Raw genomic sequence first — 25143 nt, forward strand, 5'->3', positions numbered from 1 at the left:
CAGCATCGGGCCAGGAATGCGTGCAGCTAACTTAGGCTGAAAGGGAATTTTCCACCACTCACACGCCTCTCTTTACCTTGCAGAGACCTTCTCAAGTGCAAGCCATGAAGGAACCACACCGGCCTCTGCAGATGATACGTAACAAGCAATTAGCCAAGACAAATCGTCAGGACCCAATTCCTACATCAAGTTTCCTTTACACCGTTACATTTAAAACCAGCACAGGTAGAATTTACACCTCCTTTTGGGCTCCTTCACATTGCCATAATAGGATGGGGCTTCAGTGTAAATCGCAGTAAGACCATTAAGTAGAAAGATCATTTACCCCACTGTTAATTAAGGGGTATCAGATACAGACACACTGACAAGACATCCTTTTTCATCTAAGTAAGCTTAAGCAATCCCTATATAATCACTCTTTTCTTCACAAACTCTCTGGAGCGCAGGTAAGATCAAAGGTGGCTTTCCCAGCCAACAAACTTATTAACACCTGAAGGAAGAAGCAACATTACAATAAAGCCAGAGCTGTCTGATGGCTTCGTGTATCTGACTACAGAGCAAGCGCTAGCAGCAGGGAACTGTTACCCTCAGCACAAACAGGGCGACATCTAAGGAAATATTGAAATAATGAATAGAAAAACAACAAGATTACCTGTGAAAAATACGTATTTTCAGGACACTTTTGAATTGCTCCTTCTTTTAAGGAACAGTTCCCCAAAATAAAAATTTGCATGTGTATACTAACTACAGAAAAACATCTTCATAGCACGTGAATTACAAAGCACACTTCTGCTAATTCATAGTGTGAAGTTAAAAGACAAGAGGACAGGCATCACTCTTTAAGCTGGTTCACAAACAAGTAATTTCTGGATCCACTTTTACTGCAAGAAAGAGGGATACACATGTTAAGAAAAAATCAGCTTATATCAAGAAGTATTCTTAATTTTATATGGCACATGAAGATAACGGAGCCATGGAAAACATTTTAATCCACTATTTTGGTCTTTGCTAGCTCAGACCAGAGGGCAGACTTAGAGCATAAGGGAAGGAAAACTGAGAAACAAAGAGTTCAGTGATGAGCAGAAGCAGCAAAGCTCAGTTTCCTGCTTGTACTTTTCCTAAAACTAATATACAGCACAGACTCTGATGTGCACAGAACACTTCTCTCCTTTCCTGTTTTTGGGAAGATGGCTGCCATTCGTTATCTCTAAAAACTCAATTTTCCTCCGTAAAACATGCTTCCAATTTGCCAAAGGATTGAAAAGCTGCTGACAGACAACAAAAAGAAACAGACAGATATTCACAAGGTAAGGATGCAAGTTTGTTTTCCAAAACTGTAACAATAAAAAAAAAAGAAGTAACATTCCAGGCCACCAGTTCCAAAAACAAGACATAAATATCACCTGCAATTTGAAAGCAGTATGCAAATGATGTCCTAACAGCATTCATACATGCCACTGGGACTAAATTTGTAAGTCTTGAAGAAAGTCCAATTAAGTTGAAACAAAATGCAAGCATTTAATTCATCATAACTAGCACGGCAAGAACTTCCACCCTGACCTGCACCAAACCTGACTAATCACTTCAGCCACATGAGAAAAAAAAACCCACAAACCCACAACTGCTTCCAGAAATAAAATATAGCTTGGGAGGGTACCACGGAAAGGAGAAAGTTCATGTCTGAATTGAAGAAAAGGAGCATGCCAGAGCCAGCCTGAAAAGCAAAGAAGCACAGATCCGGGGGGAGCAGTGCACAGGACATTTTGCCAGAGCTCGCTGCATCATATGGAGCTCTGCCACATTTGCTGTCAGAGGCCCCAGAGAACTCAACTCAGAAAAAGTCATTAGAAAAAAAAGTGACTTAATACTTACCTAGCACTTTCCACCTGCAATTTTTAAGCAACTGATACATTAGGTAACTTACCAAAGAAAATAAAACCAGATACAACTGTGTTCTGTGTGATCAGTAGCTTATGCTTTCAGAGGAAAACAATTCTACTTTTATCTTTATTAGAATTAAACTTTAAGGCCTGAATTCACTATACATTATTCACACTGTTACATTTTAAATCGGCAGAGAGGTAATCAATCAGCTCATTAGCTCCAAAATGCATTTAACAATACATTTTGCTAAGCTCCTGTATTAAGAAAAACACAAAGAAACCTGGAGCTGTTAACATCTTTTTATCATTGGTTAAGAACTAACAAGTTAGGGCACTGTAGCTGCTGCTTCTTTTTCAAAAAATAAAACAAGAAAATCTCACCTTCCGGTTATGCCACCTTGGACTATTCTCTTGCTAATGATGCTCGGTCAGTGAGTCTCCCTTATTTCAATTAGTCTGTCGAGATGTCTCTGAACTCACTTCCAGCTACAACATGGCTTCGTTTTTGTGGATAGCAGAGCACATCAGTTTGCCACAGCCTTCCTTTTCCACAAGTGCAGGATGCTTCCTCGTGTTGACAGAGGGAGCTATCGAAAACATACTGTGGCTGGATTCAAGAGCAGATTCCCCAGCACTGACCACCACTAGCTTTTCTAGCCTGCAATGTTATACTGGTCTGAAAAGTAATCCTTTAGGACCAAGATTTTTGAAACAAAAGCTCACGTGCACACTCGTGACAGACCAGTGCCTGTAATTCAGGTATGTGGTCCCTCCCACGTACTGCAGGATGAGGCGGCAGCACAGTAATTTTTATTGCTGGTGAACTCAAACACAAGACTTCTCTTTACCAGACACAGTGCAAGCACAGGCAAATATTATGGCTGCATTCATACAGGTCTGGTTTTCGTCTTTTTTTTTTTTTTATGTATAAAATGTGTACAGAAATTTCAGTGACACTCAAACTCCTGGCAAGTTGCCACTGCACCTATCAGTAACACAAGTGTTGGGCATTTTTAACCCAGGACACCACGACAGTGAATCATTGGAAAAAAAACAAGGATTCAAATCCTGCCTCCTTCAGCAGTAGGGAGATGAGTTTTCAGAAAGAAATTATCTGTTCTCTAAGGTACTGAACACTGAGGAAGGCCGGATATGAGAAAAAGGTGGATCATTAATCCAAGTAACTCTAGCAGCTCTTTTACAGGGTATCCTGCTTTTGTGGCTTTCTTATTAATCTTAACTGTTAGAAGACAAAATAAGTTAAAGCCTGTGATATTTAGAAATCATCTTCGATTTCTGTATGTACTCCCACAAATACAATTAATTCTTTATTTTAAATTAATTTTCCCTAAAGTTTCCTTAACAGTTTTGTTTTTCTTCTATGCTCCACTTGCATCTGGTGTTCTCAGATAATTTACACAGCTGGGATTTAAACAGTACTTTGAAAATCAAAAGTAGAATTATGAGACTCATCAGACCAGTAGTAAGTACAGTAAACACTTGACAAAAATACAAAGACAACTGGCTATGCAACCAGCCCCTTTTTGAACAGTTCTGAAGCTTCAGTCAAATTCGGTTCATTTTGTGACAAACAAAAATGGGATTAGATCAGCATTACTATTATTATAGCAGCCACATGACAGAACCTAGATGATTTTACTTGTAAAGCATTCAATCAATTTTTAGTCCTGTACTGGCCTTTAATTTTCATAGCTCATGGGACTACATGCCTTTCTCATGAGCATGAATCATCAAGTTCACCCACATGTCAGAGTTACCTACAGTGAAATTGCCATCTTTATAAATACTTCGCAACATTTTTTAAATTGCATTCTCTCTGGTAGAGGGAGGGGGAAGATCATCACCCATTCAATCTTCCTCTTTTTTTTTTTTTTCCTGGAGGAAAAGAGGGGAGAAGTAGAATTCTGTATTTTAGATAACAGACTTCATTCCTAACAGATTGCAATGTCACATATTGAAAATATGGTCAGTAAACAACAACTATAAGCCCCTAATTTTTCATATGACAAATATCTCACTGAAAAATGGAGCAACATCAAAAAGCTAGAAAACAAAATGGTCATTCTCAGCTCTATCAGTGTTGCAGCTGGTATTCACCCAGGTTTAGATTAATCCATTAGACGCTTCTCCGGAGCTTATCCCAGGTGTCAGTTAAGCAAGAAATCTGGCTCCCGATAACCAAAGAGTTTAAAATCACCTTCAAAGCGAGCGTAGAGGCGTCTTATGTCCCTCTTGCTAATTCCTGAAAAATACCGCTCTACTTTTGTTCTGTTGTACACTGTGATGCCTGGTGGGATCGTGGGGTACGACACCAGATGGTCTATGCCAGCTGCTTTCAAGATGTATGGAGCATCGTCCTCCAGGGTTTCATGGTGTCCAATCACACTGTACGTAATTTCACAGGGGGCACAAAGTTCCACGTATGTTACCCAGTGAATGATGTGATCGCCAAACTGAACGTCCAGCCAGCGGTGATTAGGGTCACCCAGATAGCGCACAAAATCCTCGAACTGCAGCCCTTTGGTCTCTGTGCGATTCTTTCTGTACTTACGAATGATGCCAGGAGCAATTTCATGCCGGTACCAAGGTTCAAAACGAGGATTGTGCACAAATTTGTCTTTAAATGCAGAGATAAGTCTTTCAAATGGATCTCTAACGATAAAAAACTTGAAGTATAAATTCAGTCTAAAGAGAGGAAGAAAAAAAAATCAGAAATCGAGTAATTAAAGAAATGTAAGTGTTTAACAATGACTTATAAACCATATGTAAACCCTGACCACAGAGAACGCAATATAAATCTTATACCACTTGCACAGTCAATCAACAATATAACCGATAGGACTTCTGTATTTTTAACTAACAGTTTTTGTATACAGTACAAAGTGTAAACAGTGCTTCCTAGTTTTCATGTTTTATTCAAACTGGGGGAGCTAAGTTTATCTCAACCCATATAAACAGGAGACCAAACCTTCTGTGATGCTGAAAGCTCTGAATTCAAGGTATTTAATGTCATGAGATTAAGCTCAAAATGAAAAGCAAAATACACACAATGTCATAGAAAAAGTGATTCTGCAGCTAAATGCAACAGAGGGTTATATTTTTCAATGGCAGGTAGTTAGACAAATCACTGCTTCAGTAAAACAAAAATATATTTGAAGTTTCATCATGATTTCAATAATGTCTGAGAACATTATTTTAATGAGAACAACAGTTTTCAACAGAATTTCACATTTTGTTGTGATGCCACTGAACTGTAAGATTCTGTAATCAGAGATTATCTGTAGGAGTAAACCAAAACCAGAAGTTCATTTCAGTAAATAGCAGGGCAAGAAGATTTAAAGCGCAGTCCTCGCTGAAGTAAGTGAAGGGACACTTTCCAGCCGCAACAGGCACTCGACTCAATCTTCAAGTTCTCCTGACTTAATCCTAACCAGGCAAGAGTAGAGGTGAGCAAACTAGATCAACAACACAAGATCATCAACACCACGGAGCTCTAATGATAGCTGACACCTCATGCAGAAGGTGCTAACTCTTCAGAATGGCTCAATATACACAACAACCATGCAAGCACAACCTTACAAGTGTCCACTGTCAACTTGCTTCCTGTTCTCTCCATGCTGTAACACCCTGTGGGGATTATTTATGGAAAAGGCTCTACTAGCGATGAGAGTAGACAGAGTCAAAAATCTAGCCAAAATAATTTAGAAGGTTCTACTGCAGAGAAGTATTTTTTCTGCTCTGAGAAGAGCTACAAGCACTCAAAAAGGAAGATAAAATGTTTCAGCTGAAAGGACAATACTCTCAGGCTAAGGAGCAGTAACTTTTTAAACCTATCCAGCTCAGTTCTGGCAAGCGAATCTGACTGCAATGACAATCCTACATGTTAAGAGCCAAGATTTGCTCTACAAGTGTTCGGGGTGGAACTTCTCACTAAACCTTCCCCCCTCTGAAGGTGAATTAAGCAACAAGTAGGTACGTGCTGAACTACAGACACTCTATATCCAGAGGGAGTTGGTTGGATTGCTTAACTACATCAACAACAACGTCGGTGTTCCCCTTCAAAGCCAGTAGCGAGGTCGTTCCAGTAACATTTAAGGGGATAAAAAGAAAAATACAAGTGGCAGAACAGAAACCCCGTTGTCCTCAATTCCATGTGTGGACTTAACTGTCCTAGTGACTGTTCATCCCACCTATGAATCCAAATCCCTGCCACCTCCCTGGGAAGCCAGCTCTTACCGTTTTTTAATTTCAGAGTCACTGAAGGAGGACAAGCGTGGAAGGCCATTCTTCTCATGATCGTGTACAATATTTTCTGGGATGTCTTCTATGGAAGAATATGCTCCTAGACAAATTGAAAAGAGAGAGCAAGAGTATTTCAAGGGAGGGGGAAAAAGAGTGAGCACAAGCAAGCATGCCTTTGGCAGACAGCTCTTTGGTTTATCTGTTTCCTGTATTTTTAGTGTTTATGGTTACTATATTTAAAACTGTTAAATGATAAGAGATTCTGACTGCAAAGCTGAAAACTGTTAAAATTCTTAGGGGCATGTGACATAAAGATCCAAGACCACATGGCTTGAAAACCCTCAGAAACACATGTTACAAATATTTCATCAGCAATTATACCTAAGCCTAGAGCCCCCCACCTCACTGTCCCCCCACCCTTTCCCTCTGCCCACACGTACAAAACAGAGTAAGACTTTGAGAATTAACTCCAAAGAAGGAACTGGATTTTTGGCTCAGTTTCCACCACCAGCAAAAAATAAATGCTGTGGGCTGCTTTTGGAACTGTGTCAACACAAAAGCACTTTGCTGTCAGGATCCATGAAGTTCCTTTAATGACTACACTGTACTCAAACAAAAATTCCAATCATACAATATTACACAGATTAAAAAGCACCAAAATTAACAACAGAAAGCCTCCAGATACTCATTTTTTTCAAACACATAAGCTGACAAGAAAAATAACGTCACTAAATTCTAATGCATTAATTTTAAGATCCTGATCCTTGAAGTTATTATGACCTTGAGAAGTATCTCATGTGGATGCTTGGCATCAGAAATAAGCCTTCAGACAACAGCACCAATTCAGAGTACAAACCTGCAGCGAGAACAGGCTGAAACAAAACAAGCTCTTCAGGTAAAAGCCTCTATGGCATTCTCTGTTCCAATACTCCTACCGCAGGCGTAATACAGATAATTAAAGTTTCAATAAAAATCTTAGGGGTAGTCAGAACTGCAGTGAATAATCCACACCACTCAGATTCTCAGTTTTCTAATTGGGGGTGGAGGAGGGGGCAGTATTTTATTACATTTTTCTAATTATATTTTTTGGTACTCTAGGGGAATTACATGTGCACAACAGATGTCAGATTAGACATCCTCAGAAACTGAACGCTTATACTCATCCAGAGCTGAGGTTCAGTACGAGCAGTATCAGAATTAGCTTCCCCACAGTGCCACAGATGCGTTTCTCCATCCTGAACCTCAAAATACCATTTTTTGGATGCAAAGCATTCCCCATCAAGTATCAATTCTGTCTGTGGAAAAACTACCCAAAGAGGAAAAAGTCTGAACAATTGCAGCAGTAGTCTTCATCAGCAGATACTAGCGCACTGGAAGCTCAAGGCAGAAGAAACCAGTGTTTACACAGAAACAATTTTCTATCACTATCCAATATGCCAGAACCAGGAACCTCAAGGTGAAAGGCATCCTGCTGGTAAGACATGAGTTATCCTCCACTGAACACAGCTAAAAACACCTATCTGTCCTAAGCAATTCTTTGCATGTTACCTTTGTTAAATTCCAGTAAGAGTAAGTACTTCTAATGTACTCATACTAATTTCATACTAAGTATTTTCTTCAAGTGTGGCTTTCATAGGCATTTAAGATACGTGTGTATACCTATGTGCATCCATACTTCTGGATTTTCAGCTCCAACCCATGTATCAAGATTGAAATTAATATTCAAGTCTCTAGAGACATACTCCTTACTACAAAAGTTATCCCGAGGGACACAGCTCCTTTGCCAGTTTGTGACTATTTCCTCCTTGATGTGTGAACTACCCCACACAAGGTATATACAAGAACGTAAGCGCAGAGGTGGCTGTTCTTGGGGTTCTCGTAACAAGATGTGTTTACTGTGTTCAGGTTTTACCCACATCTTGCTGAGCTATGCCACCTGCAAAACCACAGAAGGGCCCCAACCGACCTGACTATACGTAGGAAGGTTGCAGCCCTGGTGCACAGACAAGCAAGATGATCTCCTACGTCAAAAAATGGTGCGTTATGTTAAATATGATCACTTTAAGCTTGTGTGCACACAGTGGCGCAGTAGAAAACCCTGAGGAAATGAGTTATTTGTATTGGCACGCCATGCTACCAGAAGAGTGTGCTAGGCTGCAGGCAGATAGAGTAATCACCTCACAGATTGCTGTTCAAACACACCAGTCCCTTTACCCCTTCTTTCAGTCTTTCATAACATACCTATGCCGACAACATCATATCCTTAAACACGTCAGTCTCCTAACTCATATGATGGCTCAGTGATTACACATACATAGGATTTCAGCACTACAGACCTAAAGTGGCTGCTCAATTTTAACTAGCTTTCCTCGTGCCTAAATAAACTACAGTTATAAGTTGGCAGGTTCAAGTCTGAGACTTTGTATTATTATTGCTTAGGGAATTGTGATACCTTTAATTTACTTATTTCACATTCTTTAAATTAGTACCACCCCTTCTAATACAACCATTCTACCTACCACATGCATATGAGTACTCTCTTATGACTCAAAACACTTTTGAGCCAAACAATAACAATTTTTTTCCACAGAAAGAGCAGGTTTATTTTCTTTAAGAGATGTTTTGAAAGGGCTAGAAGCAACTGTGAAGAATGAGCAGCTAAAAATCAAGTATCAGTGTACAGAAAAGCAGAAAGAATCCATTTTAATCTTGTCCCAGTTGGACCAATTCTGCTCCTTCCTCCTCCGCAGAGAAACCCACACACCCACAGCTGAGTAGATACCATTTAAAACGATCAAGACTTTTTTCCACTGAGTGTTGCCCACTTTCGGTGTCTGACAAAACAGGATCTTGTGCTTGTCACACACAAATATTCGGTCCAAGACGAATTTGGAAACTGCAGTGTGAGAGAGATTTCTCAATGCAGCGTCTCTGCAGACATTCCGGAGAAGCTCAAGCCTTTCCATATGAACCAGGGGTTGGCGTATCAGATTTCCAGTAAAAGCTTTTCCAGTTGGCTTTATAAAATAGAGAAAGAAAAAAGAGTGCAGAAGTTTAGTTTTCAGATCAAATTCTAAGGCATAAAAATCTCCAAACTATGCATCTTAATGACTCCCAGGCTCATAATAAAACATGGCTGGCTATTAACTGAAGGAGTAGCACTGTTTCCCTCCTGTGCTGCTGCTGTAGATATTGGTACAAATAAGCCACTAAATAGTAGTGGGAAGTAGTAAGAGCTTTTCCATACAACTTAAAGTTCTTCGCAGAGCAGCTGGGCCTTATTCCAGTCTTTGCCTTGACCAAAGACTGGAACTCCCCCAAAGTTTCAACAGAAAGAAAGAAAACTTCTAAGGGGTTGGTACAAGTAGGCAGAACCGTTACTTTCCACAGAAATTATGCTTTAATCTCTGAGGAGGTGGGGCTTCAGGCAGCTAACCCTTCCGTCTGGGACAGAAGCGTTTAGGATAAAAGTTCTGTGTTGTTTTCTAGCATCTGCAGGCATCCAGGGTTTTCACTCACCCAACCTGCAACAAAATTAAGTGGACAAAAATTCACACAACAAGCATCAGCACTTACTGTGGCAAATGCAAAAAACACGCAGCATTCCACTTACCCCAAAATGGATGACCTGTTTGACACACCCCACTTTTTTGAGACTAAGACAGGAATTGTGATTACAACCACAACCCCTCTGCCTCACAGTTAATAGGGAGAGAGGAGGAATAAACTTGTTTGATTAACATATGATGTGAAATTCAAAATTTATGTTGAAAAAAATCTTCACTTTCCACTACCTGATTTACAGAATTGGATCTGGTAAAGGAGGGAGTTAAAATTGTCTTCAGAAAAACAGAACGTACACTGTCAATAATGTGGTTTCCTTTTTTGTGTGTGCGCGGGGGTGGAAGTGTTGTTTCTTTGTTTGTTTTAAACCCTATTTGAGCACAGAAAAACAAACCAACTACCCAGATAGTACTCTTTTAAAGTCTGTCAGTTGCACCGACTCATCTTTAAGCACGAGTATAGCATCTTTAATAGATGAGTGAAGTTAGCTGAATTTTACTCAGATAAGCCATGCAAAGAGAGCAAACGTTACAGACATTCAGCAACTTGGTTCAAGTTACCTGTTTTCTTTTTTTCCACATTGCTCCTCTCAAAGTTGGAGAATACTGGTTTCATGAACTTTGCTAAATGTGAATTTTCTAGCTTTCTTGTGCTTCCATGTGAGTAGGAAGGGGTAAAAAAAATCTACTTTTGCTTTGACCTAATTTGCCAGCTGGAGAGAATGAGCATTTAGAAACGGGCCAAAATTTAACACACAAGGAAAATTCACTTACAGTTTTGGCATAGCACAGCACATTATGGTGTCAAACTGTTCTTCACTTTCATAACTTCCTTACTTAAATGCCACTACCTTTTGCAGCAAGTATGATGTTAAAAAGATATACTGTAAAATAATTTTTTCCTGTCTCATTTTCACAAATAACTCCCAGACGTTCACTGTGCTGTGGGAACTTCATTGTTACCCAGGTAAATTTAAGAAGCATTTGACCAAGTCATTATATCCAAGCTTTGTCATTCATGTCTTCATAAAAACAGTCCTTTAGATACAGTGTCCAAGCAACACATGAAAAAGGGATGATTTTACTTTTTGTCCCAATTCTTCATAAGAAAAAGAAATATCTTATCCTGCTTTTTGTTTGCTACTCCTCCCCGATATTCCCTGCTCAGGACGTAATCTGGACAGCCTGACAGATTGCTTATCTGTCAAAGCAATTCCTTTTCCATATGACCAGAATTAGTATTATTGTTCTATGTTTCATGCTGTCAGGAAGTCAAGAGGGAATAGTTTTGGATCCAGAAACCTTATTATCCTCTTCCATTCAAGTAAAGGAAGATATTAAAACTTGCTACATAGGCTTTTTTCAGTTGAAAAGCTGGCAGATCTTTCTCCCAAATGTTTTTGAGGATAACTTATGTTTCATTTTTTTTCAAGTAAGAAAACAAAAAATGCCATGCTTATAGAGAGAGCATCTTTGTAGCATCTTTCATGCTACATTACAAAAATACTCTAAACCTTAGTTACTTATTTAATCAACAGCAAAAATAAATTGGCCTTAGCCCTCCATGCAACTAGTTCACAATTGCATACAGAATTTTCAGAGTTTCCTTGTGAGTTAGCACATATGACATTTGTTCTGCTTTATTTCTGAAAGCACAGAATTGTGCACCTGGATCAATTTGTACTGAACGCTATTGTAGCCATGTTCTACTTTGGACAAACTCTGAGATGTGAAGTGCAAAACATGAAGAAGAAGTGGAGTCTGTTAAAAAGAATCAGAGAGATTGGGCAAAGAACCAAAAGGAACTAAAAGAAGAGGCAAGACACAGGCTTTCCCTCAAGAACCACAAACTTGATGGCTGTAACAAGGCAGACTACAGGCAACCCAAGATTGGGCCATTATATATGAAAGGCTAGCAAAAAATAATCGTCCTGACTTGATAAAGTAGCAGCGTAACTATTTTCTCCTAGAAATGGAAACACATTAAGTTGAATCATTCTGACAAAACAAGATTGAAAGTCACCATAAGAAACTAGCTTTGTGAAGCTGAAATGAATTCTGTTGGTTCTATGTAAATAGAACAGTCTGAATAATTCCTGACTAGCAATTCCTTTAACCACAGGAAGCCCTTACTTAATCCTTCTTTTCTCCCACTCCTTATACATGCAGCCCTTATCTCAACGGTATGCACCTGGAATTCTTCAGGCCAACGTTCTTCCTCTGGCTTGTGTGCCTCCTCCACTTTTGTCACAGCTGTCAGTATTAATGGCTCTTGCTTGGCACCATAGCCTAAAGAAGGAGGAGAGAGAAGAGCATTACAGAGAGAGGGGAGGGGGAACTGCTTCTGTTTTACAGCTAACACAATGGAACAACACTTTCTGCACTAAGCATACAAAACATTAGGATTTGTTTCCAAACGGGAAGGTACTAGAGAAGACATGAGACAGGCTATGAATATTTTAAAGTATGTGCTCTATGGGAGTTTTCGATGCAACTTTAATTTAGTTTCATCAAAGAAACATGACCATTGTATTTTATTTTGGTCTATTTAAAGCAAACTGCATACAGAGAAACAGAAATCATAAACCCAAATACCAGGAAAAAATAATTTGTTTTGGATATGTTTTAAGTGCCAATATATGATAATTTAATATTCTTTGGTAGATGAACAACTGTATGGACGTGACAGTACGAGATTTTTATTTTTCCACTAGGCTTCCTGCAGCACATGCAAATAAAAAATTGTAATTTACCAGGTTTGGGCTCTCCTCACCCCTGTATCAGTAGGTATGTTTCATCTATTGTAAACTCTTAGACATTAACAACAACAAAAAAGCATCATTAAGGAGCATCTTTAATTTCCTTGGTGCTCTAAGTGATACCTCTAGCCAGCACTTAAGAATACAAGATCCCTTTTTCATTTATTACTGGATGATGGCCTTCCTTAGAGACTCCCACAAAGAAAAAAACAATTCAGATAATACCCTGGTTCTTTTTAAATTATTTTAGAGCAGCTAATAGTTTGAGACCAAATTAAAGTATGTAAAGAAAAAACCTCTTGCATCTTTTGCAGTTGGGATGCTACAGGGAAACCAAAAAATAACAGAAGACCGTAGCTTTATTTCACACAGCGCAGAGAGATCAAAAATAATTTGAAGCTGCTTTCCCTAACCACAAAGGAGAAGAACATGATCTCTCTCTCAAAATTTATTTCTATCCATACTAGACTTCTTTTCCCTTCATATAGCTTGTTCTTTTATGAATAAAGTTTCTTCAGCTGCATCTATGATGGCTTACAGTTTTATGCTCAAGAAAATATGCACTATGTCCCTTTTTTAAGGGAGTACTCAAGTGTGCCTACGCTGGATTTTAACTAAGGACACAGATAAAAAAGCAAGTTAAAACTGAAAGCAAGGTTAGTATCCAATGCTTGGATGCACAGACTTACTTCATAATATCCTGTGATTTTGTTCTAGCTCCTAAGCAGACATGTTCAAATAAGGAAAATTTCTGACAAGCCACATTGTATTCAGCCTATGAGTTCCTCCAGACCTGGCCATCCTGTTCAGACTTCCTCCAAAACTCTGTTGGTATATTCACTTTACTTCCCTTCACCAGTCCCAATACAAATGCTGCTATCTCCATACATACGCTTAACCACAGTCATGCCCTTGCAGGACTGGAGCTTAAGAAGTCTCTGCTCAGAGAGCTGTTCAAAGAGGAAGGAGGATTCAGCACAGATGAAAAAGATGAAAAATGGCAAGACAAGATAATAAAAGCATAAAAATGGCAAGACAGATAATAAAAAGCATAAAAAATGCAAAGGGTGTACTCTAGTAATTTTTTTTATGTACATTTTAGCTCCCCTGACAACTTCTGGTGGAAATAACTACTCCAAGAATATCTAAGCTCAGAAACAAGAGTTGATACCACATGACATGCTGGAACATTTAACTACATAACATACGACTGGCTTGTTTGCAGATGTACTAAGGCTCAAGCACAGCCAGGAGTGAGGAAATCCATAAAGTTAGCCCACAGTTCTCATCTGTAAGACCTGCTGAATAGATCTTCACACAGAGGTATGCTATTTTAAAAGGTACACCTAGCATGTTTATCTGCTATCAAGTCAATGAAACAAATGACATGAGTAATCCTAGTGCTTCAAAAATTGCACATTTTTGGCATATCTTCGGAAGATGCTGAAGTACAGATCCCTCAGGACTCTATGTAGCCTGTCTCATCACCCTCACCATAAACTCCCTGCAGGACTTTTTTTTTTTTCCCCTAACAGAAGCTCCTCAATAGACAGAAAGCTGTAACACACTGTGTGGTGTCATCAAATGGCTTAAATTCCTCTCCAGCTTAACACCAGCTGGGCTACTTATGCTAAGGAAAAGCCTATAAGCTGTGTGTCAGTCAAACAGCAGAGGATAAAACTGAATGCAAGAAGCAGGGTAAAAGTAGCTAGGCTAAGTGTCAGGACAAGCAGTAACAAGAGGACAGAAACCAGTATCATGGGAAAGGGATTCTAATGCCTAAGAAACTCCTTTGTTTTTAAACAGGTAGTTTTGACCGCTGTTTTGTACACAAATTCTCCTCCTAGTAGATGAAGATATTGACACTGAATACTTTTGAAAAAGTAGGCCTCACGAGACAGAACTGCAAAACCTGTTCCCCTCTGTTCTTAACGATGAAGGGAAAAAAAAAAGACCCGCTGTTAGTTCTGCAGACTACTACCAAGAAAAGCAGAAATTGAGTATCAGCACTGCTATTTCTATAAATTTATCTGCTCTGTCCTCAATCCTACTGAAGAAGAGCGCTGAGAACGTGCTGAGAACTGCTTTGCACAGAAAGAGTATATGTTTGAACCACTAATTCAGTTTTCTCTTTCTCATCAAATATTAAACTTGAACTTACCATCTGGGTCTTTAAAAGTCAATGTGATAAACTTGCTAGCAACCATGAACATGAATATCACCCAAAAGCATGCAGCTAGCAGCAGCCACTGGTGGTGCATGTTGTCAGACATGAGCCATATAAAGTTGCTGCTTCCTGTTAGAAAGAGGAAAGATTGACACGTTAATTCTTTTTGTTCCACTTCAGAAAAACACTTTCCATTACCAAAATGACAAATCTGTAATTATATACGTGGGTCCTAAAACATAACAAAAGCAGCAGATTTCACCTCCTATTTTTTGTTCTTTTGGCTGGGTTTTAAACTGGTACTATTAAGCTTAACCTGCTGCTACATTTACAGGTAGTAATGTTTCTTATTGTTTTGCCACCTTTTTTTGCCAGTAAAGTATCAACTGGAAAGTTTTTGATTTCCATCATGCTAGGCATTATCCACATAACCAGCAGAAGGGGGTTCCTTGCAGCAGTGCCTACTACCTGTAGCTGAATTCACGCAAGTATCATGGGTATGACCTCCCCAGGAGCGCAGGAAGGGCTACCCAAAGAACTCAGACTGCAGATTTAGTGTGCAAAGAACCAAAAGGCACCAACTGAATCGAGGCAGAGGGAGGATGAGGACACAGCACAGCATTGAAAGCACGTGGTATATGGCCTACCTCCCACAGCTTGTATGTTTGCTGGAGTGCTCCCAGTACTTTTTAGCTGGAGTTTAGAAACCATAGCCCTTATAATTTATTTTTTTTTAATTGTTAAAAAGTAAGAAGTAATATAAAGAAAGCCAATTACAAAATAAAGTCCCGGCCATTAAGACAAATGCATAGTTTTAAGCTGCATCTTTTGCTGAATATTCAACTACTGATGGGCAACACATCTGTGGAAGAACTGGGGCTGACACTGAGCATCTATGAAAGCCCCACTGCAAAATTTAAGCTTACATAACTTTAAAAGAAATTAATTAAAATAGAGATCTAACAGGAAACATCATTACCTACCAAAACTTGAGGCTTATCAGGCCTGAATATTTATCTTGCAAAAATAAAGCACTGCTGTGTCAGTTGTTGCTGGAGAGATAAGACACCTGGGAGGCTGAACACAGGTGATGAAAGTTCAAATGTCAGTGAACTTTTCCTTTTGAGGATACAGATAATAAAACAACACTTCACCAAAGAGGATTTGAAACAAAAATCTCATAAAATGAGATTCTTACAAGAGTCTTGTGAGACTTGTGCATGTAGCCGCAAATACAAAAAAAATAAATAGAAATCACACATCTAGCACCAGGATCAAACTCAGTCCTAAAGGAACCATGCACCGCTTCAAAGATAAGCACACCTGCGTGGCCTTGTGAGCACACCTTCTGCACAGCCACTGGAGCGAAATGCCAGACAGTAAGTGAGGCCCTCATTCATTCCCAGCTAAAATCATGCTAGTTAATGCTCCTGAGCAAAATCTGTATTAAGTTTTTGATTGCATACTCATGTTTCACCTTTTCCGTTCCCACAAAGCTTAAATAACAGAAGTAAGCCTATTTTGACATTGTTCCAACGCGTCCACCTGCTACATCAGTACTGCTGCTACAGGTGCTGATTGCTTTTCCAAGGAGCTTTTGCCTTCGAGCAATGCAAGCGCTTCCAAGAAGGGTTCTCATTGTAGCTGACAGAAATGAAACGTCTTCAGGGTACATTGAAAACCTGTGCAGACAGGCAAGCAGTTCAAAACAGATTTGGGAACCTAGGGATGTAAGTGAAATGGGCGAGAGGAGGAAAAGAACAGAGCATCTCCCATTACAAAAACAGAACTCACAATTTTTAGCTTGGCTGGCAGCATTCAGGCCTATTTTTACTTTCTCAGAGCAGTATTTTTCAGTTTGGATTTGAAAGGCCCTTTATTTCCACCTTCCTTTAAGATTTCATTTCTAAAAACTTCTTAAAACACCACACTTAAGTAAAAAAGACAGATCAACTGTCTTTTGGACAATTACCGGTGCTTTGACCTCCATGAGGATGATGATTGTCATCTCCCACTCTTTGCTGCATTTCCCTGGTTATCAACTAAGCATGCAATGTCCTGGACACTTTATTCTTCAACATCAAAAGTTGTTGGCCAGGATGGGCGTATCCCACGGGAGTTCTAGAGCACGGACTCTTTCCAGCTCAGCTCAGCAAAGCGTTTTCAAAGTCATTCTCTTTGTACCATTACACTAATGCCGAAGTTGCCCAAAGATTCTTGCTGGAAACCACCAGGTCTCAGAGGTTCTTTTTTCCAGAGTGCCACAACATCTGCTGTCTCCTGTTCAGGCACTAGAACTTACCACCTTTGCTTTCAGACATGACAATGATTTGGAAAATTTACCGACTCCAACAAGTAAGAGAGAAATGCAAAGCAGACATCAGGCGACGGGGCACAAAATGTAGCAACGACATTTTTGCTTTTTGGGTAGCTCTACTAATATCACGAGAACCATTCAACATGCAAAACACTACTTAACCCATCTTCAAGGCAGCAGATTGACAGGAGCTTGCAGAGAACACTCTGCCTGCAGAAGGAAAATCTCTTTCTAACCATCAGCTGCTGGCTCTTCAGAGACGTGCCGAACGGTCTGGGACAGACCCTCCTGTCTAACCCACTGCATCTGCTCTACATAAAAGCGGCAGAAGTGGGCCTACAACATTCGAAGTATCCCTGCCGGTCTGCCAAGTTTTGTAATGATGATGGATACACACCACTCAGTAAGAAATATTGATTTATATCTCCTTATGTAGTTTATGTATTGGGTTTCTAAGAAGCTGTGCTAAACGACATGGGGAGAGCAGTTCCAGTGCGCTCTGACCTGAGAAGCGACAGCAGTTAGCACACACAGGACCCTGCAGCCGGACCCTGTGCTCCAGACACTCGAGAGCACCGCGTTATTTACCTCGTGGACAAGGCTCAGAGACCAGAACAGGGACAGAACTGCAGACACATCCGTAACGACCACCATCATTATCCTTCAAGACGTTGGAGCCGAGAGGAAAGTATTAAGCGACTTACGCACACAGCAAATCTACAACCAAATTCACTGTGTTGTCAGAGGATTTATCATAATGTAATTACAATGGCTGGCACTGGTACTCACTGCCAGCACCCTAAACAAAACTACATCTATCTCAAGAAGCAGAACTATTCAAAATGATATACAGAAGCAACTCGGTCATTATTCTCACTTAAAAGCAATGACCATTAACATTTCTAAAAGAAGGCATTTATGTTGTTTCCCGTTCTCTAGCTTCTTCTTCCCTAATAAAGATAGCTTTATCATTTTTACATACGGTAATCACTTCCTGCTATACCTCCAATTTTACTGTCTTTCTCTTACCTCTTGTTACTTATTTTCTAGTGAACACATACTAGCTTCTGTTTTTCCTCTTTAATTGTTTCCTTTGGCTTCTAAATGTGACTTTAACTTCCTATTGCCTAAAATATTTTTTCCTTGCAGGTAGAAAAAGCAAGGGAGCTGCTGAAGTCTCAGTCCATCTTCTCACAAGGAAATACACAGGGTTCTCAGTCTAATTGCAATTCCATATTTTAGGAACACACACAAAAAAATCCACTCTCTCTGCATCTATTACTCTGTCTTTCCCTCTCCAAGCAACATGCTCAAACCCAAGCTGGCACACTTCCCTCATACCAGCCAGACGCCAGTTTCGGTAAAGCACATGCAACGTGCAAAAACGTGATAGCAAACATATGCACAGCCATGAACCAAGGAACAGGACGCGGAGTGGCGGGCTTGACCCACGGTCTGGGAGTAACGTTAGCTGGAAAAAACACTAGGACTTTGAGGAAGACTGATGGTTTTCACGTGAGTGACAGAACAAGGTGCAGAGGAGTTAAACAACTTTAAAAATCAAAGCACAGGCCCCTGCTCTGCAGCTCTTGCTGCCTGGACAGGGGCTCCCTGGCAGGACAGTCTCTGCATGCACAGCGAATGACAGCAGCACGCCAGTAGCCTCCGACTACCAACTGCTCGCCCGTTTGCTCGTGACTAATGCTCTAACCCAAAGCACAACTTGTAACGAAGAACAAACAGCAGCTAGCTGGGATGCCCAATTCACTTTCATCGAGGCCTCCTTTCTGTTATCTGAAGAGATCTGGACAAGTTCTTATACTTAAAAAAAAACATCTAGGCTAAAACCTAGCACCTGCTCATTCGATAAACTGAGGGGTGCTGTCAGATGTTCTAACGCACATCGTAACAGGCATTTTTGACAGCCAACTCTCCCCGAAGGCTTTCCACCACCTTGCTGGCATTAACAGGCCCACGGTCTGTTCTCGTAGCTACTGCTGGCGAGCCGAGCCCTCGCTGAGCGCACGGGATCCACCTGGCAGCAGGAAGGAGCCGAACTCGCCACAGGAGCACCAGCCCCCGCGAGAGCTGCACGACCCACCTCACCCGCGAGCGGGCCGGGCACCAAGGAGCGTGCCAGCTCCCCGGACGCCGGCCCGTCGAGGCACCTTCTCCACGCCGGGACGCGCCGAGGTGCTCAGGAGCGGGCCCCGTGCCACCACGGCTGACAGACAGCAGGTCCGACGCGGCGGGCACCACGCTGCTGGGGTGCACGGTGCTCGCTGTCTCCCCTGCACCGTGGCTTCCCCACCTGGCACGGCGCTGGGGGCTCCCCTCGCTGCCCCGAGGGAGGGATAAAAGCGTGGGGAGCCCGCTCTGGGGCACGGCTGGGGTCTGCCGCGGGGCGAGCCAAGCCCAGCGGCGGGGCCCCCAGCAGAAGGCAGGCTGGACCGCAGCAAACTTTCCGGGTGGGCGAGGAGGGCAGCCTCCACCGAGCCCACGGAGCGGGGTCTCCTCCTCTCCCTCCTCCAGGCAGCGCACAGCCGGCCCCGCACACCTCCCCTCCTCCACCGCCGCCCCAAAATCGCCTCCCGGGCGGCGGGCCGGGGGGGGGGGGGGGCACCCACCTCTCCCCAACCCCGGCCCCGACTTACCGGCCTCACTCGGCGGCCCGGAGAGGCGGCCCCGGCCGCCGCATCCCCCCCGCCCGGCTGCGGGCGGCGGCGGCGCCTCCCCGCTCAGCTCCTGCCGCCGCCTCCTCTTCTTCCTCCTCCTCCTGCGCCCGGCCCCGCCGCCTCCATTTCCTCCCGCCGCCGCCGGCAAGCCCCGGCCCCGCCGCGGGGATGGGGAGGAAGGGGAGGAAGGCGGAGGCCGGCTCGGCCCCGCTCCGAGGAGCCGCAGCGCCGCTCCCGGCCGCCCCGGGGCGGAGGCAGCAGGGAGGGACGGATGCGCCGCTCGCCTCGCCCCGCCTCGCCTGGCCCCGGCGGGCTCCGGGCGCCGCGGCCTGGTGGCTCGGCCCCGCCGGCTTTCGGCGCTCGCAGGGCGGTCGGGGCTCGTCCCCGGGGCCCTGAAGCCGACAGGCAGGTGGGCTGGCGTGTATTTACCAAGCTGGTCTTCAGAAAGGGTCTTGGACGCGCCTCTAGCGGTCGCGTCTCAAAACAGGCAGCTGAAAATAGGACCTCTGCGCGCCCGCAGGGCTTCAGTACCCCCGAGTGCCATCAAAACACCGTGGGGGCCAGGCCTTCTGAAGGAAGCGGTGGTACCGGAGCAAAGCCACCTCGTTTGGTGCTCCTTGGATACTCATGCACCTTCCAGTGTGAAATCATGGCACGACACCAAGGACAGGCCCCAAGAGACGTGCTCCTGCTATCTGACCCAGCACAAAAGCGGTCATGTCCCCTCTGTCCAGTCATAAGAATCGATTTGTCTGCTGGGAACTGGTAAACGAAATGAGGGACACACGGAAACCCCATCTTTCAGATGAAAAGTCGGAGTAAATGGCATCCTTAAGAGTCTTGTTGGTCAGCCAAAATTAGCCATACAGACAAATGCATACTGCATACCTTCATCTCTTACATCTCTGTATCTTCTCCCTGAACATGTTCTGTCCTCAGGAAGACTCACAGGACAGGCGGGAGACCCAAAATCCACACGAGGAAGAATACATGACTGAGAAATCTGAGTGGATTTTCAGGTTTTGAGGAGGGATCCCTGATTCCCAGGTAAAATGATCTGATGTCCACACTGTGCAGAGCTGGCTCCCTCTGCAGTAGTGTCATAGTTCATGCTGTGTGGCACTTCACCCTGTTTTTCCTGTAAAATCTCATGTGGTGAACATAAGAAAATTTATAATTGTGTGACTGTGTAAATAAGTAAATACCTAAATAACACCCAGCCCCTTGAAACTGATTTACAGTGGAAGATTTTTTTCTTGCCCTGAACCCTCTGAGGTCTATGAGGAGCACAGGGAAGCCTGCTGTAGGGTCAGGATCAACAGCTCAAGAGCTGACAAATTCAGAAGAGACAGAATTGTAGGAGAAGTTTCTGTCTGTTTGTGTCCAGTTACCAATTAATAAAAGAAACAGAAAAGCCAAAGGACTCCATACGCCTTGCTAAATATCTCTGGCCAAGAGGCAGCAGTCCTCCCTGCTAGAGCAGGATTTAGTCCCTCTAATCCTTGCCTCTCCAGACTTGACCACCATGATGCGCTGCACTACAGCCTGGCCAAGAGAGCCCAAGGAAGCCCAAGGAAGTTGTTGGTACAGATGCTGTGGCCAGCCTCTGGAGCAGATCAGGCCAATGCAGATATATCAACAGCAGTGCCTTCAATGCTACGCTGTTGGCAGATAAACACCGACGAAGCTGTAGAAACTCAGATCTCGCTGTGAACCAGTGGCCAAAGAACATTAACCAGAAACCCAAGTCCTCTGCCTGACTGTACTGTTTGCTTGTACCAGCATCTTGGGACACCACAACCTCATCCCTCTAGAAACTGTGAAAGTTACCTTGCTGGTAAAGCACATTGGAAGTCTGTGGCTGTCACCAGTCTGAGTCTTGCATAGGCTAGCAGCTTTGGAAGTTGCTTCTTTCTACAGCTGCAGCCACGTAGATACATTAATAAGCAACCTCCAGCTGTAGAACCAATTTCTGACAGATTATCAGCCTCAACCCAAGCATTTTAACCTCTCAAGTATGTTGTTACTGACATGTAAAATAATTAATCCTGTATAAAAGGAACCATTTTTTTCCAGACTAAGCACAGTTAATAAGCTTTGTTTTCAGTAATTGGCCCTGAAAGTGTCTGATGAAGTTGAAGAATGTGTCGCATAGGCAACTGTAAAGTTGGATTATACAGTCGCTAGTCCAGACCGACAGGATTCTTGCTACTAGGAATGTTAAACTGTAGTGGGGTTTAGTGCTTTAAATTGGCAGCAAAATCAACATTTCAGTCCATTTTTTTTAATACTAGAGATTTTTTATACTATCAAAACAACACGGAAAACAATTGTGCTGGTGAAAAGCCACCCTGCTCTCTCTGGGAAGTTCTAGGGTGACCACAGCTTCCTCAGAGATACATGAAGCTGGTGAAGGGCCTGGACTACAAGTCCTATGAGGAGCGGCTGAGGGAACTGGGGTTGTTTAGTCTGGGGAAGAGGAGGCTCAGGGGAGACCTTACTGTTCTCTCCAACTACCTGAAAGGAAGGTGTGGGGAGCTGGGGGTCGGCCTCTTCTCACAGGTAACTAGTGATAGGACTAGAGGGAATGGCCTCAAGTTGTGCCAGGGGAGGAAATGGGGAATGAGAATGAGGAAATGAGGGGTTGGAAATGAGGAGACATTTCTTCTGAGAAAGAGCAGTCAGGCATTGGGACGGGTTGCCCAGGGAGGTGGTGGAGTCACCGTCCCTGGGGGTGTTCAAGGAGAGGTTGGACGTGGTGCTTAGGGACATGGTTTAGTGGGTGACATTGGTGCTAGGGGGCTGGTTGGACCAGATGATCTTGGAAGGCTTTTCCAACCTCAATGGTTTTATGGTTCTATACCTCTGCAGCCAGTGGAAGTGATGCACCCAGATTCCTCCAAGGACATGGGTCTAAGCTGGAAAAATTGATCTTAATAACACTTGCAATGTTTGTGCTGTTAGAAAGGTTTTTGTGTCCTAATAACTCTTGTATAATGTTACTGCTGATTTGATGTTTCTCCCAGGAGAGTCCTACTTGCAAAAGCTCAGTATTTGCAGGTTGGCCGGTCAGAAAGACCGGGTGTGGCACGGAGCATCTGAGCTGCAAGAGGCACATTCAAGCATTTTAAGAAATGACTGTCTGTCAGCAGCAGATCCTCTTGACTGCTCTTGGTATGAGTTAATCCTAAATAGCATTTAAACATACCTGCATGTTGAAGCAAGACCCTGGCTTGGACAAGATAAGCAACCATCCACACTGCAGTTTGCATTTGTATGCACCCAGCCTAAGCACACTGCTGAATCACAGATTCATTAAGGTTGGAAAAGACCTCCAAGAACATCTGGTCCAACCATCCCCCTACCACCAATGTCACCCACTAAACCTGAACCTGAAGGGGGGGAGAGGACATTTTCATGGTATTCAGCAAAAGCATAGGCTTGCCCGTATTGCTAACCTTATGCTGATTTTTTTTCCTCCTCTCCTTGTTGTTATTTCTGATTTTAATCCAATGCCAATTACTTGGATCAGTCATGCTTTGCCTCCATAAAAGCTGACCCTAAGACAAGTCACCCGTTCCACATCAAGTACTCGGGAAGAATAAATCTTATTTAAATCAGCAGGAACAGATGCTTTTCCTTTCATTACTGGTGAGGTGTCATTATTGGGAAGGTTACTGTTCTGCTTCATGGCTGCACTTCTGAGGCACGACTGATCACGCTTTGCAACTGGTCTGACATGGTGCCTCTGGCATGTAGTACATTTATTAGGGTGTGATCTTCATCACCAGCTTCACTCTCTTTCTGGAACTTAAGCAAGCTAGTTTAAATGTGGATCTGGTTGATGCAAGATAGAAAAGATAGAATACCTTGTGGCGTTTACAGCCATTACACTGCAGCAAAAAATCCAAAAAAAATCAGGCCGAGGAATACTGCAATACTAGCAAGGGTGTACATCCTCGTACAGATGCAGGATTCACTGGTATGGTCTAAACAGTAATTCCAATGAGAAGTGTTATAAGTAATGTAATACAGCAAAGTATTATATATTTCTTTAATTATTTTTCTATAATAATAATATAAGCAAGGAATCACCTATAAGGTGCATGTCTAAAATAGATGGTATATAGGAAGGACTGAGCTAGTTAAGTGTTTGTGTTAGTGGGGAGCTTAGGGCTGATAACTATCAAAATCCTCTGGCAGGGGCAGGATCAGATCCATGAGCAGCAAATGAGACTTATTTTCATTTGAAGATTAAGTCCACTTTTAATTTCAGGGTAGAAAAATTCATCTCATGATAAGTGCCTTGGAAACTGTTAAATCTTTGTGTACCTGCACACCATTAGATTTCATTCTGAATATGAGACAAAAAATGTAGACTGAGGTAAGTAGGTCATTAGCTGAACCATGTAGCTTACCTTGATTTGTTAAGACTTTTAGTCTGAGCTGGTCATTTGAAAGAGAAAGCAGCTTTGTGGGGTTTATTAACATCAATGAGCCTAGCATGTTGCCAGGGCTGGCCTAGAGTAGCTAAGAACTACATTTAATTATCAAATCAATGTCAATTAAATTCGAACCCAATAATTCAAGATTAATTATATAGGTCATCATATGAGTGCAGCCAACAAGCAAATTATCATGTTAATGTAGCAAGATAAATCAATTCTTAAATAAATAAATAAAAGAAGAAATAACAAAATAACAATTGAGTTTTAAGCCTTAGTTATGGGTATTTTCCCAAATAGAGAAATTAAAACCATTGATTGAATCAATTAGTATTCAAAACAAGCTAGTCTGCTTCAAACCAACCTGCTACGCTCCCTTAACCCCCTCCTTTAGCCGTGACCTGAATCAGACAGCTGCATTCACCGGCTCTCATTTCTCTCTGTGGCTAACAAACTGACAAGCAGCTGAGCCTTAAACTCAGCAACCAGATCCACCATCAGGCAAACCAGCACAGCCCACTTCCAGGTGCTGAAGCTGCTGTGACACTGCCATTACAGCGCTGATTTTGGCTCCAGCAAGTGCAAGTTGCTCATGCCTACGTGGTGCTGCGCCCCATGGGCAGGCACAAAGCAGCAGAGCTGCTCTGGGCACCGGCCAGGTTTGGGGCACGCAGAAACACATGGAATAATTTTGGGTCACGGGAGTGTGAGCAGAGAAAGGGAGAGCTTGGAAAAGGTGCAGGCAGAGAACCGGGGTCCCATTTGCTCATGGATGCGTGTAAGACTGGAGTTTTACACTAAGTGGAACAGCTTTCACAGGGACACTGAGTGCTTCAAATAATTTATAACTTGCTGTTTGGGGCTGGCTCTTGGGAAGTGGCAGATGTGGTATCTATCAGGACGAAGCTGAACGTTTGTTTCCCACATCCCAGCAGCCCAGTAATTAGCTAGGAACAGCACCACTCCTGTGAAGGCAAGAAAAAATGTTCATACCAGAAGCTCTAGGGGATGTAAGTCCAGAAGTGCAGTCCTAAAATGACAGTCGCTGCTCTGCAACCCAAACTTAGGACA

The 25143-nt window shown here is 42.6% G+C and overlaps 1 protein-coding gene across 2 annotated transcripts; it reads right to left on the minus strand.

The window, feature by feature from the left end:
• Positions 1–1953: 1953 nt before the first annotated feature.
• Positions 1954–19836, minus strand: CHST10 (carbohydrate sulfotransferase 10). 2 transcript variants are annotated; one of them, XM_048048117.2, is made up of 6 exons: positions 19607–19836; positions 14630–14764; positions 11901–11998; positions 8929–9163; positions 6141–6246; positions 1954–4589 (listed from the first exon to the last, which is right to left on the minus strand). In XM_048048117.2, exons 2-6 carry the CDS (start codon positions 14739–14741, stop codon positions 4052–4054), a joined length of 1089 nt encoding a protein of 362 aa, XP_047904074.1. In that variant the 5' UTR covers positions 14742–14764; positions 19607–19836; the 3' UTR covers positions 1954–4051. The 2 variants fall into 2 exon arrangements, with proteins under 2 accessions (XP_047904074.1, XP_013056692.1); XM_013201238.3 differs by lacking the exon at positions 19607–19836 and adding an exon at positions 15619–15637.
• Between the last annotated feature and the right edge of the window lie 5307 nt (positions 19837–25143).

The sequence above is a fragment of the Anser cygnoides genome, chromosome 1, assembly GCF_040182565.1.
Source record: "Anser cygnoides isolate HZ-2024a breed goose chromosome 1, Taihu_goose_T2T_genome, whole genome shotgun sequence".
NCBI lineage: Eukaryota > Metazoa > Chordata > Aves > Anseriformes > Anatidae > Anser > Anser cygnoides.

Bases quoted from the DNA above. Each gene is read 5' to 3' on its own strand.
- CHST10 (XM_048048117.2), bottom strand. From the start codon at position 14,741: ATGTCTGACAACATGCACCACCAGTGGCTGCTGCTAGCTGCATGCTTT. The intron at 6,247-8,928 runs GTATCTACTCAG...CAATTTGTCTAG, and splicing joins AGTCTTGATCGTTTTAAATG to GAGCATATTCTTCCATAGAA. The intron at 4,590-6,140 runs GTAAGAGCTGGC...TCCTCTCTTTAG, and splicing joins GACTCTGAAATTAAAAAACG to ACTGAATTTATACTTCAAGT.